This window comes from Tenrec ecaudatus, chromosome 5, assembly GCF_050624435.1.
Source record: "Tenrec ecaudatus isolate mTenEca1 chromosome 5, mTenEca1.hap1, whole genome shotgun sequence".
NCBI lineage: Eukaryota > Metazoa > Chordata > Mammalia > Afrosoricida > Tenrecidae > Tenrec > Tenrec ecaudatus.
In genome coordinates this window covers 105,187,946-105,206,633 of record NC_134534.1, presented here as the reverse complement: position 1 = coordinate 105,206,633, position 18,688 = coordinate 105,187,946, and the positions used below count along the sequence as shown (strand labels likewise).

General features: G+C 38.6%; 1 protein-coding gene across 3 annotated transcripts in view; it reads right to left on the bottom strand.

Moving 5' to 3' along the window:
• The window catches only part of ERCC6L2 (ERCC excision repair 6 like 2), a 167,210-nt gene that overhangs the window by 147,607 nt on the left and 915 nt on the right, over nucleotides 1–18,688 (bottom strand). For all 3 annotated transcript variants that reach the window (XM_075549800.1, XM_075549802.1, XM_075549803.1), the window contains exon 2: nucleotides 13,566–13,990. In XM_075549800.1, coding sequence (XP_075405915.1) covers nucleotides 13,566–13,990 — 425 coding nt within the window. The remainder of the gene's footprint in view (nucleotides 1–13,565; nucleotides 13,991–18,688) is intronic.

Genomic DNA, 18,688 nt, shown 5'->3' with positions numbered 1-18,688 from the left:
TATTATAGGCAGCAAAGTTGCCATTCAATACAAAGGTGAAATTAAGACATTCTCAGATAAATGAAAGCTAAAGGAATCTGTTACTACCAGACGAGTCCCACAAGAAATGCTAAGGAAAGTCCTTCAAAAAGAAAAAGACATCAAACACCAACTTGGAGTTCTACAAGAAAAGCAAAAACAACTTCATTAAGGTAATTTCTTTACACACATAAAGGTCAGATTTAAGGCATTTTTTTTCTTGTTGTTGTTAGCAAATTCAGCTGGCATGTCCTTCATGCTTAATAATAAAATTTAAAGTATTTTTAAAAATAAATTTAAATTATAGCTATCTGAAATATAAAGATTTTTAACAATAGCACAAAGTTCATTCAAAGGGCAAAGGGAGTCTTCAACAAAGGGTGTTGGAGAAACTGGATTTCTACAGACAGAAACAGAAACAAGATGGCAGTTCAGACATCCTTCATAGCATACACACGCACACACAAATTCAAAATGAATCAACGATTCAAATAGGAACACTAGAATCATAAAATTCTTATAAAGAATACAGAGGTGCAATGCAAGAACACTTTGTTCTATTAAACTGGCATTCCATGTTGCTCACCTTTCCGACACAATCCCTAAAGACAAAGCAGGTACATAAGCAAATGTGGTGAAGGAAGCTGATGGTGCCTGGCTATCAAAAGATATACCGTTTAGGGTCTTAAAGACTTGAAGGTAAACAAGCGGTTATCTAGCTGAGAAGCAACAAAGCCCACATGGAAGTAGCACACCAGCCTGTGTGACCACAAAGTGCCAAAGGGATCAGGTATCAGGCATCATCAGAACAAAAAAACCGTATCAATGTGAATGAGGGGAAGAGCAGAGTGGGGACCCAAAGCCCATCTGTAGGCAACTGGACATCCCCTTAACAGAAGGGTCACAGGGGAGGAGACGAGCCAGTCAAGGTGCAGTGTAGCAACCATGAAACATACAACTTTACTCTAGAGTTCCTAAATGCCCCCCCCACTCCACTGTCATGATCCGAATTCTACCTTACAAATCTGGCTAGACCAGAGAATGTACACTGGTACAGACAGGAAACAGAAACACAGGGAATCCAGGACGGATGAATCCTTCAGGACCAGTGAGAGTGGCCATACTGGGAGGGTGGAGGGCAGATGGGGTAGCAAGCGGGAATCGATTATAGGGATCTACATATATATAACCTCCTCCCTGGGGGGAACAGACAACAGAAAAGTGGGTGAAGGGAGACGTCGGACAGTGCAAGATATGACAAAATTATCATTAATGAATTAGCAAGGGTTCATGAAGGAGGGGGAACAGGGAGGGAGGAGCTGATACCAGGGGCTTATGTGAAGATCGAGTGTTTTGAGAATGAGGAGGGTAACAAATGTATAAATGTGCTTTACACAATTGATATATCTGTGGATTATGAAAAGAGTTGTTTGAGCCCCCAATAAAATGATTAAAAAAGAAAGCAGAGGTGTGGGTTTTTTCCTAATTTTTAACTATGGCTTATCAGATATGACAATAAAAGCAGACCTATCAAAAGACACAATAGAGACTTATAAAATAAATATGTAAGCTCAACAATAGACTTTATCAACTGTGATAAACTGAAGGACTGGGTGAGAATGAAATGCAGCGAATTCATCCATGTTCATAATTATAGGTTTGGAAAGCAGGCTCCAGGGGAGGAAGACCTTCATGGTAGGATATATAAATAAATCTTAATAAACATTCTCATGAAGAGACACAGTCCCTCCAATAGCGCCCATAAAGGAACTGTCATAAAGGAGCTCCATGTATGATGAATCATTCCTGCATTAGGCTATTCTCTGTGCCTGGAGGTTATCTGTAAATAAGAGCAATCAGGTTCCATAGCCAACCCACAAAAGGTAGCAAAGCCCTGGGGACATTCGAGGTCAACTAGCACTAGCGCAAGATGATGATTTACCTCATCATCTGTTTATGTTGCCCACTTATGATATTACCCATTGACTATGTGATGTTCGCTGTGTGATGAGTTTGCCTCTTGAAAGATCTGTAACCCCCATTGTATATACCGATTGAAAGATACATTCACTCCCTCAGTCTGGACATAGGGATGAGGATCCCCAGTGGCCCACTGTCTTTATGTCTTTATTATTTTCTACAATTGCAACGTCAATCCTGAGGACCCATTCGAGTGTTGGGGATCCTGTGCCATGACAATCAACAAAGCAAAGAGACCAATTGCAACGTCAATCCTGAGGACCCATTCGAGTGTTGGGGGTCCTGTGCCATGACAATCAACAAAGCAAAGAATCAACCTACAGAATAGGAGGAAATTTTCAGTAACCGTATATACCATTCCACCCACCCACCCACCCACCACCACTGAGTTGACTCCAACTCAGTGCGACCCCAATATAGGGTTTCTGAGACTACATCTTCATTGGAACAGTTTCTGCTTTTTCTACTTTCTGTGGTGGATATGAACCACAGACCTTGCAGTTAGCAAGCAGCCAAATGCCTAATACACACCACCACAAGGGGGATATATATACATATACATAATATATATACAGTTTAAGATTCAAAATATGTAACTAAACCTACGGTTGTGGAGTCTATCCCAACTCATAGGCACCCCACCAGAACCCTATACAAAGGAGTAAGATTGTCACGATCTTTATAGATGCCAACTACCACATCTTTCTTCCAAGGAGTGGCTGGTGAGCACCCACGCTGGTCTTTCAGTTAGCAGCTGAGCACCTCCACAGGTGCCCCAAGGCTTCTTTCCTTCGCCACTGTTGCAGCTCTTGTTGCTAGTACCTTCAAGTTGTTCCTGACTCTACCATCCCTATGTATAGTGGAAGAACATGCCATTCTAACATTGTTGTCAAGTTTCATCCCAATGTTGCAGCCACTGTGTCAATCCATCCCACTCAGAGTTTTCCTCTTTTTCATATATCTTTTATTGTACCAAAGCATATTATCTTCCAGTGACTGGTCTCTGCCGATAATATGTAAGTAAGTGAGATGTAGCCATTAGACTAAAAAAACTCACTGCCATGAGTTCCGACTCATCACCACGAGAGAGGATGCAAATCAAAACCATTATAGGCTAAAATCTCACAGCTATTAGAATGGCAATACATATAAGAAAAGAAAAACAAAAGTTTCCCGGCATAGAAGATGCAGAGAAATTAGAACCCTTATCCACTGATGGTGGGAATGCAAACTGATGTAGCTTACACTGTGGAAACAATTTGGTAGATCCTCAAAAAATACAGAACTACCATATGCTGTAGCAACTCCACTCCTAAGTATAAAAGCAATAGATTTCAAAGTAATGACGCAAGCAGGCATGACTACCCCAGTGTTCATTGGGGCACTACACAAAATAGCCACACGGTGGAAACGCCAAATCTCCATCACATGTCTGAATCGCAAAACATGACATGAAAATCTGGTTTGTGCCATAACATGGATAGGCTTGGAAAATATGCTTGTGAAAACAAATCAATCACAAAAGAACAAGTATTATGTGTTCTCATCCATAAAAATCATTTTCTAATAATAGGGAAAGGAGAGGGGATGAGAGTGAAATAAATGTTTAGGAAGCAGTGTTTTTTTCTTTATAGTGATCAAAATTTGGCAACATTGGTGACTGGTTGTACGCACCAAAATTTGGTGTGTGTTTGTGTGTGTGCTTGTGTGTATGTGTACAACTACAAAAGAATTGGCATTAAGTGGATTAAGATTCATAGCAACCCTAAGTGTTTCAGAGTAGAATGGGGCTTTCAGTGGCTATTTTTCAGAACTAGATTGCCAAATCTTTCTTCCAAGGCACCTCTTGATGGACTAGAACTTCAAAGCTTACAGGTAGCAGGCAAGTACATTAACAGTGGTATTACCTAAGGACTCTGCAGAAAGCCAATGAAACATATTTTTCTGTAAATCTAGCTTATATAATCATATTAATCTAGCATCATAGAGTGATATCAAAATGCAACTCAGAGATGTATAACACATTTGAAGTGAAGATTTATACAATTAATCTGTAAAGTAAAAACAGAACATTCCTTATGGTTGAATAATGATAGTTATGTTTACAGATGAAAAACACAAAGAATCAGCAATACCTTGTTGAATAACTCCAAGCTCAAACGGCAAGTTAGAAAAAAATCTGCTTGGTGTTCCTAATTTTGCTTGACAGCCAAACCAGAACTCTGACTTGCAAAAACCCTGTACGGACTAAGAGTTCTCAACTCAGAAACAAAGAGTTAATATTTCGGTCTAAGAATAGTCCTTGCTTGGACAACACATAGTGCTTGTATTACTGTGTTAAAATATTAATCACTATGTTGTTTTTGCACTTTGAGTAAAATATTGTAACCAGGGCGCCAAAGACAGTGATACCAGCAGTAAAGCGAAGTGGAAACTGTGAGAGCCACAAGAGAATTCATTGCAACATTTTGACAAGGCCATTGTTTGTCTGATTTGGGGACTGAAGATAATATGGCTAAGAAGTTGACATTATCACAGTTTTGAAAAAAAAAATTTGATTGAAGCTGCTAATGCAGTGAAAGTTGTGAAATCATTAACTGCAAAACAAAGAACTCAGAATATAAAAGAGGTTGAAAAATTATTAATTTGAAAAAATCAGAAATAATTTGATGGCAATCATCGTTCCAAGATAGTGGTATCCGAGAAAGCTAAAAGTCCCCATAGTGATTTCATGAAAATTTTGCAGGAGTGAGTGCTGAGAAGCATTGCATCCATTTATGACATATCATAATTGGTCAATCCTAGCACCTTGTCTTACATCAATGATTGTGTGCAGCTTGAACTTCTTCAATAGATCGGTTCTTGAGCATATACTACCTCCTACAATGGCTGAGCTCTGACCAATTATTTATGTACGGTTCAGTAACTGTGCATTCCTTCCATCGTCTTCTGATGCTTCCTATGTATTTTGTCCACACAATCCTATCATAACTCAAGGCTTGATATTTTTCTTCAATTCTTTCATTTTGAGAAATGCTAAGTGTGATCTTTCCTTTTGATTTTCCAGATCTTTGCATATTTCATTATGTTGCATTTCATTAAAACACTTAACTCTTTCTTCACAACCAATCCTTTGAAGTTTTCTGCTCAGCTTTTTCACATCATCACTTCTTCAAATTTCAGAGTTTTTTTTTCTTACATCCATTTGGGCCTTCTCTTTCTTTCTTGTCTTTTTAATGACCTTTTGTTTTTTCATGTATGGCATCCTTGATATCATACCACAACTCATCTGGTCTTCAGTTATTAGTGTTCAATGTGTCAAATCTGTTCTCGAAGTGGTCTCTAAATTCAGGTGAGATATATTCAAGTGGGGTTTTTGTTTTTTGGCTTAGTTACTATGCGTTCCCATTTTTGCATGTGTGTGTGTGTGGGGGGGGGTTTTATAGGAAGATATGCACACATGAAGTAACCAGTACATACACGTACATATGATGCCTCCTCAAATACTTCTCAATTGAGGCCTTTTCATTTACGTTAAAAAATACTCAAGCCTCTTCCATCTCATCATAATATAAAACAAGCAATTATAAAAAACCCAAAATCCCATTTTCCTTCAACATTACTAAGCCATTATACCCGCTGCAAAGGATTCCTGGTGGTGCTGCGGGATAAGCACTGGGCTGCTAGCCACACGTCTCGAAGTTCAAACCCACCAGCTACTCTAAAGGAGAAACACAAAGCTGCCTGATCCTATACGGAGGTTCAGTCTCAGGAACTTTATACAGGGTCTCTATGAGTCAAAATAGACTTGAGGGCAGTTTTGGCAGTGGGTATGTACCCCTCAAAGCTATATTTCTTTAAAAGGTGAGCATAGTTCCCATGTTTCTATCTTCTCCAACTCCATTCTGGCTTGTAAAAAATGCAAACAATTCTGAGTTACAAGAATAATATCCATAGAACTATATTTCCCCCCAAAAAAAACAGATAAATCAAAACAAGTATCAAAATGATTACTGAAACAATCCCCATATTCTGAAAATGAGTCCCCAAAGGCTTTCATAGCATTTCCTCAGAACACTATCCCTTCCTAGGAATATGCCCTAAAGACTTAATAAAAGAAACACGGGCAGGCCTATACACACCTATGTTCACTGTAGCATTTGGCAAAATAGCAAAAAGAAAAACATGTCTTTCAAAGAATAAATGGATAAGCAAAATAATGGAACATATGCACAACATATGCTCGATGCAGCCACCAAGAGTCCACAAAACATAAGATGGATGCATCTGGAGGAAATAATGCTAAGCAAAATAAGTCAAATATTAAGGGACAAATATTTTATAAGAAGAGAAATATACACACACGAGAGTACCTCCAAAATCCCAGAATTGTTTATTCAAAGCTATGTGTTTATATTTGTTTTACAAAACAACCTTATCATCTTCAAAGTACTCTCCTTTATACTTAATAAATTTGTCAAATCTGTGATTCCATTCTGGGAATCATTTTTCAAACTCATCTGTTTGTATGGCTGACAGCACCATTTTTTTTCTTCACCTCATTTTTCTCTTCAACTCTTCTATTGCTTCAAGTCAATGTACTTTCATGTCCCTCTTCATTTGCAGAGCAAAAAGAAGTCACACAGAGCGAGGTCAGATGAATACGGCATGTAGCAAGACAAGCATGCTGTTGTTTGCCAAAGACTGGTGCACTAAGATGGCTGCAGGAGCAGGTGCATTGCCGTGGTGGCAAAACCAGTGCCCTGTCTACCACAAATCAGGCAGGGAATCCAAATCACACACAGGGAATCCAGGCCAGATGATCCCTTTAGGACCAGTGGTGAGTGGCAATACTGGAGGGTAGAGGGAAGGTAGGGTAGAAAGGTGGAACCGATGACAAGGATCTACATATAACCTCCTCCCTGGGGGGTGAGCAACAGAAAAGTGGGTGAAGGGAGGCATTGGTCACTGTAAGATATGCCAAAATAATAATAATTTATAAATTATCAAGGGTTCATGAGGGAGGAGGGAACAGGGAGGGGGGAAAATGAGGAGCTGACACTAAGGGCTCAAATAGAAAGCAAATGTTTTGGGAATGATGATGGTAACAAATGTACAAATGTGCTTGACATACAATGGATGGATGGATGGATTATGAAAAGAACTGTATGAACCCCTAATAAAATTATTTTAAAAAACAGGGTTCGAGCAAAAATGCTTACATGAAATAATTTATTGTGACCAGAGAGAACCTTCCCAGGTGACACCACTTGGTACACTAGCTCAGATTGAGTTGCTCCATGTTCGCCTAGCAGGAAAAGTGGGTACTCTGCCCCGCACAATTCTGGTTTAATATGTGTGTGTGTGGAAGGAGGGGGGGGGGATACTCACTCATATATACAGAAACTAACTTTAATTGGTGATTAGTATGGATGTGGGAAGGGATGCAAAAATCACTGTCTAGATAATCAATATTTATATTTTGGTAATGAGAAAGCAGCGCTGCATGCAGACATACTAAGCACAGCTTGACTAATGTAAATGATGTCAGTAGGAAGTGTACAAGAGAAACGATGTTTGTGATAAAGAACAGGAGATATATAATTTGGCAGCAGTAGCAACAATAATTTTAAAAAATAATATATATAGGATTATGTATAGGTCTGTAAAGAGTAAGGAAAAAGTATTACTATGAAATTGAAGAAATTTGATTAAACAAAAGTTTCAAAATATGAAGCTATTGCTATATAACTTTCCTCTAGTTCTTAAATGTTTCCTCCCCCCACTATCATGATCCCAATTCTACCTTACAAATCTGGCTAGACCAGAGGATGTACATAGGTACAGAGAGCAACTGGAAACACAGGGAAACCAGGACAGATGACTCCTTCAGGACCAGTGGTGAGAGTGGTGATGCCTAGAGGGTGGAGAGAATGTGGGGTAGAAAGGGGAACTGATTACAATAATCTACATATAACCTCCTCCCTGGGGGAGGGGCAGCAGAGAAGGCAGAGGGAGACATCGGACAGTGTAACATATGATGAAATAATAATAATTTATGAATGATGAAGGGTTCACTGGGTGGAGGGAGTGGGGAGGGAGGGGGAAAATGAGCAGCAGATATGAAGGGCTCAAGTAGAAGGCAAATGTTTTGAGAATGGTGAGGGCAACAAATGTACATATGTGCTTGACACAATGGATGTATGCATGGATTGTGATAAGAATTGTATGAGCCCCCAATAAAATGATTAAAAAAACAGGAAAGATAAAAGAAAATATGAAGCTATTGTTTGTTCACGTCCTCCATCTAGGTCTATACACTTTTGAAGGTGGTGTTTCTGTCAAACTGCCCCCTGGAGATTTTTGCAATTTTTGTCAACTAGTTGCGATTCAAACCATGTCAAAATGGCAATTTGGGCATCCTTCAGGGACACCGATTGTGCAACTTTTAAATGACATTTAAATTTGTAGAGCAAGAAGAAGTATAAAAGGGGCAAGCGCAGGGCTAGAGGGTGGATGGGGTAAAGTTTCCCAACAAAACTCTCATAAAACAGAGCTAGGTACCCTAGAAGACTGAAGAGGTGCATTGTCACGATGGAAAAAAACATTCCTCTGCATGGCTTTTTGGGACTTTTTCTCCCCAATGCAGTGTTTAATTTTCTTAAAACTTCTTACTTGTAAATCCCCATGATTGTCCTGTGTCCTTAAAGAAAATCTATCAAAAATTATCCATTTGGGATCCCACTCTAGTCACACATTCCTTCCCAAGTAACCTTCCTACCTTCAATTTAACTGGCCCAGTAGATCCCCCTCAAAAGCTACAGTTTTGATTGGACTTTGTTTTTGTTTAAGTTACCTGAATAAAACTAGGAAGCCTGGTGATGTAGTGGTTATGTGTTAGACTGCGAGCTGCATGGTTGGCAGCTAGAACCCACCAGTTAAAGACAGCTTTCTACTCCTATAAAGTTACAGCGTCCTAAACCATAAGGGGTTGACGGAGTCAAGGTTGGCTCAGCAGCAAATTTCTTTTGTTTAGTTTTGTGTTTCGAATAGGACTAAAACAAATGTATTATTGAGACGACTTATTTGCAGTCATCCACGGATCATAGGGACATGTTTAAGCATATTTTATTTGGAATAAAACCATGCATGTATAAACTAGAATTCTAATAGCAACATCTTTTCACATACATGTGAATGGTAGAATAAGTACTCACAAGCATAAATATGTGTGTGCACATAAGTCACAGTTACAGATCTTTCTCAGATGTAACTACTTAGAAAATTGGTTGTCTGAGTTTGAAGGTTTAAATCTCAACTTAGTCAATTAATCACAATTCAGCCAAATGGCATAATAGAACAGAAAAAGTTCACGTTCTGCATCTTACTGCGGTGAGTAGCATCTGCCATTTTGCAAGCAACCAACTAAATTACAAGGAACAGTCAGTACTGGTTAGGCGCAAAAGAGAGAGAAAAAGAAAAATCTCAGAAAAGAAACTAGTCTACTGGACTAAAAGGCTACATGAGCCATGGCCTCATCTACCCTGAGCTGAGAAGAGCAAGAGGGTGCCCTCCTACCACCAAGGAGTGTTCTCATGAGGGCCATATGAGACAGAACCTCAGAAACTAGATGGAAGGAAAACAGGAACAGAGCTCAAATTCTTAAAGTTCAGACTTATGGCACCAAGTGAAATTAGAGGACTCCCTGGCATCTTCCTGAACTGAAATTATTTGAAGGTCACCTTTTAACAAACTACCTGTGAATACAGTCCCCTGGTAAATAAGACCTAAAAGTCAACATTTAAACTAAAGATGAGAAGCTAAGATGGTAGGGAGAAGAGAACACAAGAAATAGAATAGCCAGAATGCAATTAAAGAGCACATCTCTAAGAAAAATTAGTTCTTAGGGGGCCCTATTCGATTCTTGCTCTCATGAAGAGGTCACTGAAGATATGGGTGCTACAGCAAAGTGCGGGGAAGAAACAGATAGTATCTATCAGAAAGAATAATATCTGGGGTCTTAAGAGCTTTGTCTTAAATAGCCACCTAACTAAAGTATCAGTTAAGTCTACATAGAAGTCCACCAGCCTGTGTTATCCAAGTGTTGCAAATAACAAAATCCAAGACCGGAGGAGGACACAATATTAGAGCTTAAATTCTGAGCACCCAGTTTGCAGAAGGCTATGACGGTCAGTGAAAGGCAAATATCCATTTGCACTGATCATAGGGACATGTTTAAACATATTGTTTGGAATAAATCTATGCATGTATGAACCAGGACCCTAATAGCAATACTTTTTCATTAACCTTTCTACAGACATGTGAATGAGTAGAATAAATAGACACAAACATAGATATACATGTGCATATAAATATATTCATAGAAGTCAGTTATAGATATTTCTGCAGGGTCCCCAAGTGGAGGAAGCCTCTGGTGAATCCCTCTGACTACTGACCAGAGATGTGAATAGCTAGCTTATTTGGAAAGTGGACTAAGGCAGATGTATCAGATTAAAATTTAACACTTGATAATTTTTTCTTCCTTTGGACCCATTTTAGATTTGTTTATTGAGGTTTTCTGGTAGATTTTGGTTATTATGGTTGAGTTTTGTTTTGTCTTTGTATGTTTTCCTTTATATTAAATCTAGGACAGGCAAACCTATAGGGGCAGTAAATAGATTAATAGTTTCTTAAGGTTACAATTGCGGAGGTTGAGGGGAAATGGGAAGCTAATAATAAGTACAAGAAGAAATGTTTTCAAACTGATTGTAGTGATGATTATGCAACTCTATTTTTAATTGTTTTATTAGCATATACTCCACATTAACATACAATTTAATCATCCAATCTGTGCAATCATCACCAAAATTAATTTCAGAATAATTACTTCTAGTACTTATTGTTATTAGCTCCCACATACTCCCCTGCCATGCCCCTAGGCAATTATCAGTTCAGTTATTATATCTAGAGATCTTCCTACCCTGAGTTTTATATATAGAAAATCATATGAAACAAACAGGAAGCAAAAAAAAAAGACTAGGCAAAACAGAAAACCTCAGTCTAAAAGAAAGCAATTAAAAATGCAAAAAACCAACTCTTTTTGTAATATGACTAAACCACTCACTTACATATGTAAACTACATGATAAAACTGTTGACAATTAACAATAATAAATAAATAAAGAGCGCTCACATTTGTGAAGACTGTAATGTCATGCTTGGTAAAGTAGAAGGGCAGCGTAAAAGAGAAAGGCCCTTGACCAGGTGGAGTGCTGGCAGTGATGGCTCACGCACTGCACCACCTCCAGGGCCCAGTGCAACAATGACACTGAACACATTGTAAGGAAAGTGTCAAACGGGAACGGAATTTGCTGTGTAAACTTGCACTAAAGGCACAATAAAATGGAAATATTTTTTAAAGCTTTTCCTAAAACAAAAGCTCAAAATCTTCTAACAAAATTCTGATTTCAATGTGTCAAGTAAAACAAAATCTTGCAGTAAAATCAGTCACCTTACAAGTAATTGTATCAATGAAAAATAAAGAAAACTGTGTAACAAGGGCTTTAGAGATAAAAGGTACATTTCAAACTTGAGGTTAAAGCATGCACAACAATTGGAACTGTACACAGGTTTTAGGTGGTGAGTCCCAAATGCAGGTCATTTGGGGTTGCATCCTCAGGCAGCCTACGTGTTAACGACTTTTTAATAGGAATGGACATTAGCAAGTCAAAGAATGGTAGGAAATAGCATTCTGCTACTGTGTGCTGTTGAGTCAATTCTGGAGCTGAACTGATTTCAGAAAGAACTGAATGCCCCATAGCGTTTCCTGAGCTATAATCTTTACAGGAACATATTTCCAGGTCTTTACTCTGATGGAGCAGTAGCCAGTCCGAACCACCAACCAACCTCACAGTTAGTGGCTGAGCACTAAGTTCTACCAGGGCTCTGAAGAAATATTCTAATATGGGAAAAACCAGTGAAATATCCATAAATATGGAAAAGTAGTCCTTTGTTCATTCATTTATTTGTTTTAGTATTCATCAGCATATCTTGGTCACAGACTGTTTTTGCCACCTACTTTCCTGCAAAAGCAATTTCATTCATTCTATAAGCAATTGCTCCATTGTGCAGCATTGCCTGACTTTAAACCAACAGACAATACAGCTACTAGAATCGTGCTATGATTACTGAAGGATTTTATCTGAGCCTAAGACTTTCATGCTAGAACTTTATACACAGCAGCACTGTTCAGCTAGGCTGTGTTTACTATTTTTAAATCTTAGACATCATTTTTACATATATTTGAATTTTAATAACCAAAGAAAACATCATTAAAAATAAAATATTAAATCATTTAATTACAAACTAGACAAATACTCCTAAAAATTCAGAGTGGTCTAAAATGGGAACTAATCTTTTCTGGATTACATACCTCTTTGAAAACCTAAAAGAAATTACTGAGGACCTGTGGCAGGCCATTCTGACATGGCTCCCTGTGATGCCAACTTCTGGTGTTCCCTCCCTGCACAATAATCTCTGTCCTTGAGTGTGGCTTAGATACAGCAGTTTGTTTCACGTGTACACATGACAGCAAAATTGAAAACATGGTTCTTCTTGGATTATTAGGTGACCAAGACAAGACATTGACTTCTAGCCCTCTAACTTGCTCACCCTCATAAAGCAAACTGCCACCTTGTAAGATGCTCTATGAATGGAAGTAAAGGACACCCCCAGGCTCATGAGAAGCTGAGGTCTTGGTCCAACAATCTACATGGAACTCAATCCTTCAACAATCTTAGGAGTTAGGAAGTAAATCTTTCCAGTCCAGTCTTGAGGTGCCTGCAGTTTTGTGAAAGACAGTGGCAGAAGATTCAGCTAAGGGATACTTGAATCCCTGGCTCACAGAACCTGTGAGCCGGTAAATGAGCATTGTTTTTAGTTGCTAGATTTGGAGGCAATCTGTTACAAAACATTAGATAGCTAACAGATCCACTCCGCAGAAATACCTAGCACAGATCTACTCTGCAGCAAGGTACACGCATAGTTCTATATACATAATCTGGTATACATTTCGGAGATCTAAGAGGCCCCTTGAAGTCCACTAACAGAACTTCTAGAGGTCAGGTGGGTCCTAAATACAGTCAATTCTGAAAGGATAAATCCAACCAATGTTTACAAAACAGCTACAGGAAATCTGTATCAATGTAATCGTGAAAGATAGCCTACCAAATTTCAGAATACTTTCCTGCTATAAAGTACTACTAAGAAGGTGAAACCATTCTGAATATTAATAATGCCTTAGTACAGGCCTACCAAAGGTAAAATCAAGCCACTTTATAATAAACAACTATTTCTGAACAATGTATGGTATAGGTTCTAATTAAATACTAAGGATAAAATGAATGAGACACCGTCCTTAGTTTTGAGGGCTTCTGTGGGTAATGCACACACAGAAAGTAAGTATAAAACATCTGGAAGTGAAAATGAAGATTTCCATTTGGTAACGACTCATGTGCATCATAAAATTATGTCACTGAATTGTAATGATAAAGAAATCAAAATAAATACCTGTACTGTTTTCCCAAGGCCCATGTCATCCCCGAGAATGCACCCTCTTCCACGGATGTAGTGTCCATAGAGAAACTGGGCTCCTTCTCTTTGATAGTCTCTCAAATACCGATTAATAGTATAAGGAATACAGTCTCCATCTTCTGATAAATTAAAAGCAACAGCAGATGATGGAAATTTTTGATCTGGGAAGTAAGGTTTTTCTAAATCTTCATCATCAAATATATAATTCCTGGAGCAATCTTTAGTAGGTTTTACCTCTTGAAGTCTCTTAAGAGGTACTTTCCTTTCTAGAGAATTTGGATATAAGACAACTGCAAATGGCTTCCCATTTTCATCCACAGTGATGGATTTTATGCTTGCTTCACAAAGCTGTTCATTCTCTGGAGAAGGAGCAAGACATCTTTCCCCGGAACACCATTTGTCTATAGAAATAAAGAAGAAAATAATGAGTCCAAATACAGCTTAGAAAGAAACACCCCATAAATTATAACTAGCTTATAAAGTAATATCTCATAACTAGTGTTATAATAAAACTCAAACCCGCTGCCATCAAGTTGACTGTAACTCATAGTACTCTATATAGGGCACGTAAAATGGCCCCTGTGGATCTCTGAGGCTCTAACTCTTTATGGGTACAGTGGATGGTGTTTTTGAACTGCTGGCCTTTTGGTTTTTAGCTCAACTCTTACCTTGCAGCTTGTAGCCCAACTCCTAGGCCACCACGCCACCAGGGCTCATCACAAACTATGCATAGCCTTGAGAAGAATGGAATTCAGAACACTTGTTTGCATGTAAATCTGTATATGGATCAGATACAGCTGTTCAAACAGAATATTGCATGGGCTAAAATCAGAAAAGGTGTGCCAAGGGAAAAGGGGATTGAAACCTCTCAACATATTCAATCTGTATGCTAAGCAAATAATCAGAAAAACTGGAGTATATGCAGAAGAATATGGCCTCAGGATTGGAGGAAAGCTTAATAACAGCCTGTTATATGTAGATGACACAACCTTGCTTGCTGAAAGTGAGGCAGACTTGAAGCACTTGCTGATGAAGATAAGGTTTTAGTCTTCAGTACGGATTACAGCTCAGTGTAAAGAAAACCAAACTTCTCACAAATGGGCCAAAAGGTAACATTATGATAAATGGAGAAAAAAGATCGAACTTGTTAAGGACTTCATCTTGTTTGGGTCTAAAAGCAATGTTCACAGATGATCAAATGACGCACTGCAGACCTCTTTAAAGTGTTGACAAGCAAGGATGCTACTTTGAGGACTAAGGCACGCCTTACCCAAGTCACAGTACTTTCAGTGGTCTCATATGCATGTGAAAGCTGGACACTGAATAAGGAAGACCAAAAGAACAAACAGCTCTCTCATGGAAGAAGTACAGCCAGAATGTTCCATTAGAGGCCAGGATGGCGAGAATTTAGCTCGTGTATTCTGTACATGTTATCAGAAAACACTAGTTCCTGGAGAAGGACATCACGCTTAGTAAATGGAGGAACAGCAAAAAAGAAGGCCCTTGACAAGATGGATTGACCCAGTGGCTGAAACAATGGGCTCCCGCATAAAGAACATTGTGAGAGGGGAACAGGACCGGGCGGTGGTTCATTTGTTCCTATGTAGGGTTATTATGAGAAGGAACCGACTAGACGGTGTAACCACAATGCCACTAGGGCTCTAAATACTGAGAAGGAGAAAAAGGAAGAGGATATGATACATTGTGCCCACAGATTCCTTTCATAATGGAACTTATTTAAATTTTTCCTTCAGCCTTTCAGCTTCAACAATGCAAGCATGTTGTTGTTTCTTTTGATTTCCTAACATCTACCTATTTTCTTTTGATTTACTAACATCGGGTTTTTGCACAGCTTTATAATACTTTAGCTGGTTTTCTTGAGCATTTCTTTGAAGTCTTCAATTCTTGGGCTTGGGGGTTTATTGGAGGTGATAAGGCCCCGTAAGTTCTGTTCCCTCTCTTCTTCTTTAACATCATCTCCTACACTTTTACTCCAAATTGATCTTTTTGCTGTTCCTTAACACAGCTCCCACTAAAACCAACCAAAAGCCCATTGCCATCGAGCCAATAAACTCATAGCAACCCTATATACGATTTCAATGCATTATAAATCCTTATGGGGCAACCAGCCTCATCTATTCCATTGAAGCAGCTGGTGGGTTTAAACCAGCACCTTTCAGTTAGTAACCCAATTTCTCTAAGAGCCAGCAAGACTCCTCAGGGCCCTCGTGTTTTTTATACCTTCTACCAAACCACTTTTTCTAAATACCTAAGTGGCTGATACTTTGACTTCATTCAGGTGTCTGCTCAAAAGACACTATATCATTAATCTAAAACAGCAACTCCGCTACTTCCTCTCTCTTTACATTGCTTGGTTTTTATCTTCAGGGAAAATAACATACATGCTCCATTACTGTTTGTCTCTCCAAATTAAATATATTTTGATTCACTGCTAAATCCTGAGCACACAGAGTGATGTCTGACACTCAATAAAGGATAGTAGAAAAGATTTATTAATGTTTATATATAGCTAACACTTTGCAATCAATGAACTACTTGTTTATTGCAAAAACCTTTTCATACCAACATACATGGTAACTATACATTTGTACCTCACCAGATGGCATATACAGGAATCAAATCCACTACATCGGTGGAAAGCGATACTGGAGAAGTTCATCAGTGAGAACCAAGCTAGGGGCCAACACTGGAACAAGCCATGAGCTGCTCAGACACAACTTCAACTGAAGTCTAGGAGAGCCGAAGTGTGACCTCAAGCAGGTCTCACATGAATTTAGAGATTATCACAAGAATAAATTAGACAAATTTAGTGCTAATGACTGAAGACCATACAAGTTGTAAGATGACAAGAATACCACACACAAAGAACCCAAAAGATCATTCAAAAGTCAGGAAGGGAAAGAAAAACAAAAGACCAAAATGGATGTCAATAGAAACACTGTCACTTGAATAGAGTGCTACCGTAAATGGAAGTATTAATGAAGTAAAAGCTGAACAGAAGATTTCAAAGGATGGCTCCAGAAGAAGAGCTAAAATATTATAATGAAATGTGTAAAGACCTAGTGTTAGAATAGCAAAAGAAAAATACAGGCCTTGCATTTTTCAAACTGAAAGAAACGAAGAAAAATGTAAACCTCGAGATGCATTATTGAAGCAACCTATGTTGCAGGAACCATCAAAAGAAGATAGATAGTCGCTGTACCAAAAAGAACTGATAGACATTCAACCATTTCAAGAGGTGGCATATGACCAAGAAAGGATAGTACGGAAGGAAGAACTACTTTCACTGACAGCATTAGCAAATAATAAGGGTCAAGGAATTGATGAGAGTAAGAGCTTCTAGTCCTGCATCAATTTTTAAAAACATCTCAGTTGGTTTTCATCAATTTCTATTTTTATTATTTCTATTCCAAGAAATCTAGGAGACAGCTACCTGGCCAACTAACTCAAAGAGATCCATATTTTTGCACATTTCAAAGAATGGGGATCCATAAGAATGTGAAAATTATCAAACAATATCATTAGTATCACACACAAGTAAAATCTTGCTGAATTCAAAAATGGTGGTAACAATATATAGTTAGGGAGCTGCCAGAAATGCAAGTCAGATTCAGAAGGTGTGGGTCCAGTTGACATCAGATGGATCCTGGCTGACAGCCGAGAATACTAGAAAGATGTTTACTTATGTTTTGGTATGCAAAGACATTCCATTATGTATATCAAACTTATTTGTGCACACGAGAAACTTGTACCTAGACCATGAGTCCTTTAAACAGAACAAATGATACTGAGTAGTTTAAAAACAGGAAAAATATGCCTCAAGGTTGTGTTTTTTTAACTATACTTTCTCCATCTGTATTCTGAGCAAATAATCCAAGAAGCTGGACTTTATGAATAACATAGCATCAAGATTATAGGAAAGCTCATTAACAACCTTCAATATGCAGATGACACAGCTTTGCTTGCTGAAAGAAAACTCGAAGCACTCTATGTTAGCACTTACTGAGAGAACAAATACAACCTTTAGTAGGGATTACATCTCAACGAAAAGAAAACTAAAATCTATACAATTAGACCGATAAATATGATGATGCTTGGAGATAAAATTGATGTTGTCAAGGATTGTGTTTTACTCAGATCTAACACCCAAGAAGGTAGCAGTCAAGAAATTAAATGATATTGCTTGGATCAAACATGCTGAAAAAAGATTTTGCTGTTAAAATACTAGGATATCACTTTGAGAACTAAGGCATGCTTGACCCAACCCAGTGTCTTCAATGAACTCATATCCATGACGACTCTGTGCCAAAAGAAGAGCAGCAGAGAACTGATGTATTTGAACGATGGTATGAGTGAGAGCAAAAGAATGAATAAACGTGTCTTGGAAAAAGTACAACTGAAACAAGAATAGTGAAACTTAATCTCTTGTACTTTGGCCATATCAAGAGGATATCTCCCCCACTCCCTCCTCCACCTTCCACCCCCAAAAAACTCACTGTCATTGAGCAGATGCCAACTCAGTGACCCTACAGGAAAGCAGGGAAGTGCCTCTGTGAATTTCTGAGACTGTTAACTCTTGACAGGAGTAGGAAGCCCCAATTTTCCCCTGTTGAAGAGCTGGCAGTTTCAACTGCTGGCCTTGTGGTGAGCATCCTAAATCGTGACCACTTTGCCACCAGGTGTCCCTAGGAAAAGGATAGCAGGCTTGGAAAAGAGGAAGGTCAGAGAAAAAGAAGGAGAGTCTCAAGAAGGGGGATTGCCGTTTGAACTCAAACACAAGAATCATGGTGAGGGCTCTGCCAGACCAGGAAGTTTTCCACTCTGTCTACAGACATCTGGTTGCTATGAGTTGGAACTGACTCACTGGGACAACTACAACAAATATCTGAGTTCCATTCAATTCCTGGCCTTCTGAGTCGGGCATGTTACTTCAACTCTCGGAGCTTTAGCTCAGAATTCCTCGTTGATTTAAACCAGAACCATCTTAATCATAAGAATGCATGTAGATAAACAATAAGCATATTACTAACAGAGTACTCAATACATGATAGCGTTTGATATATCATGATTATGAATGA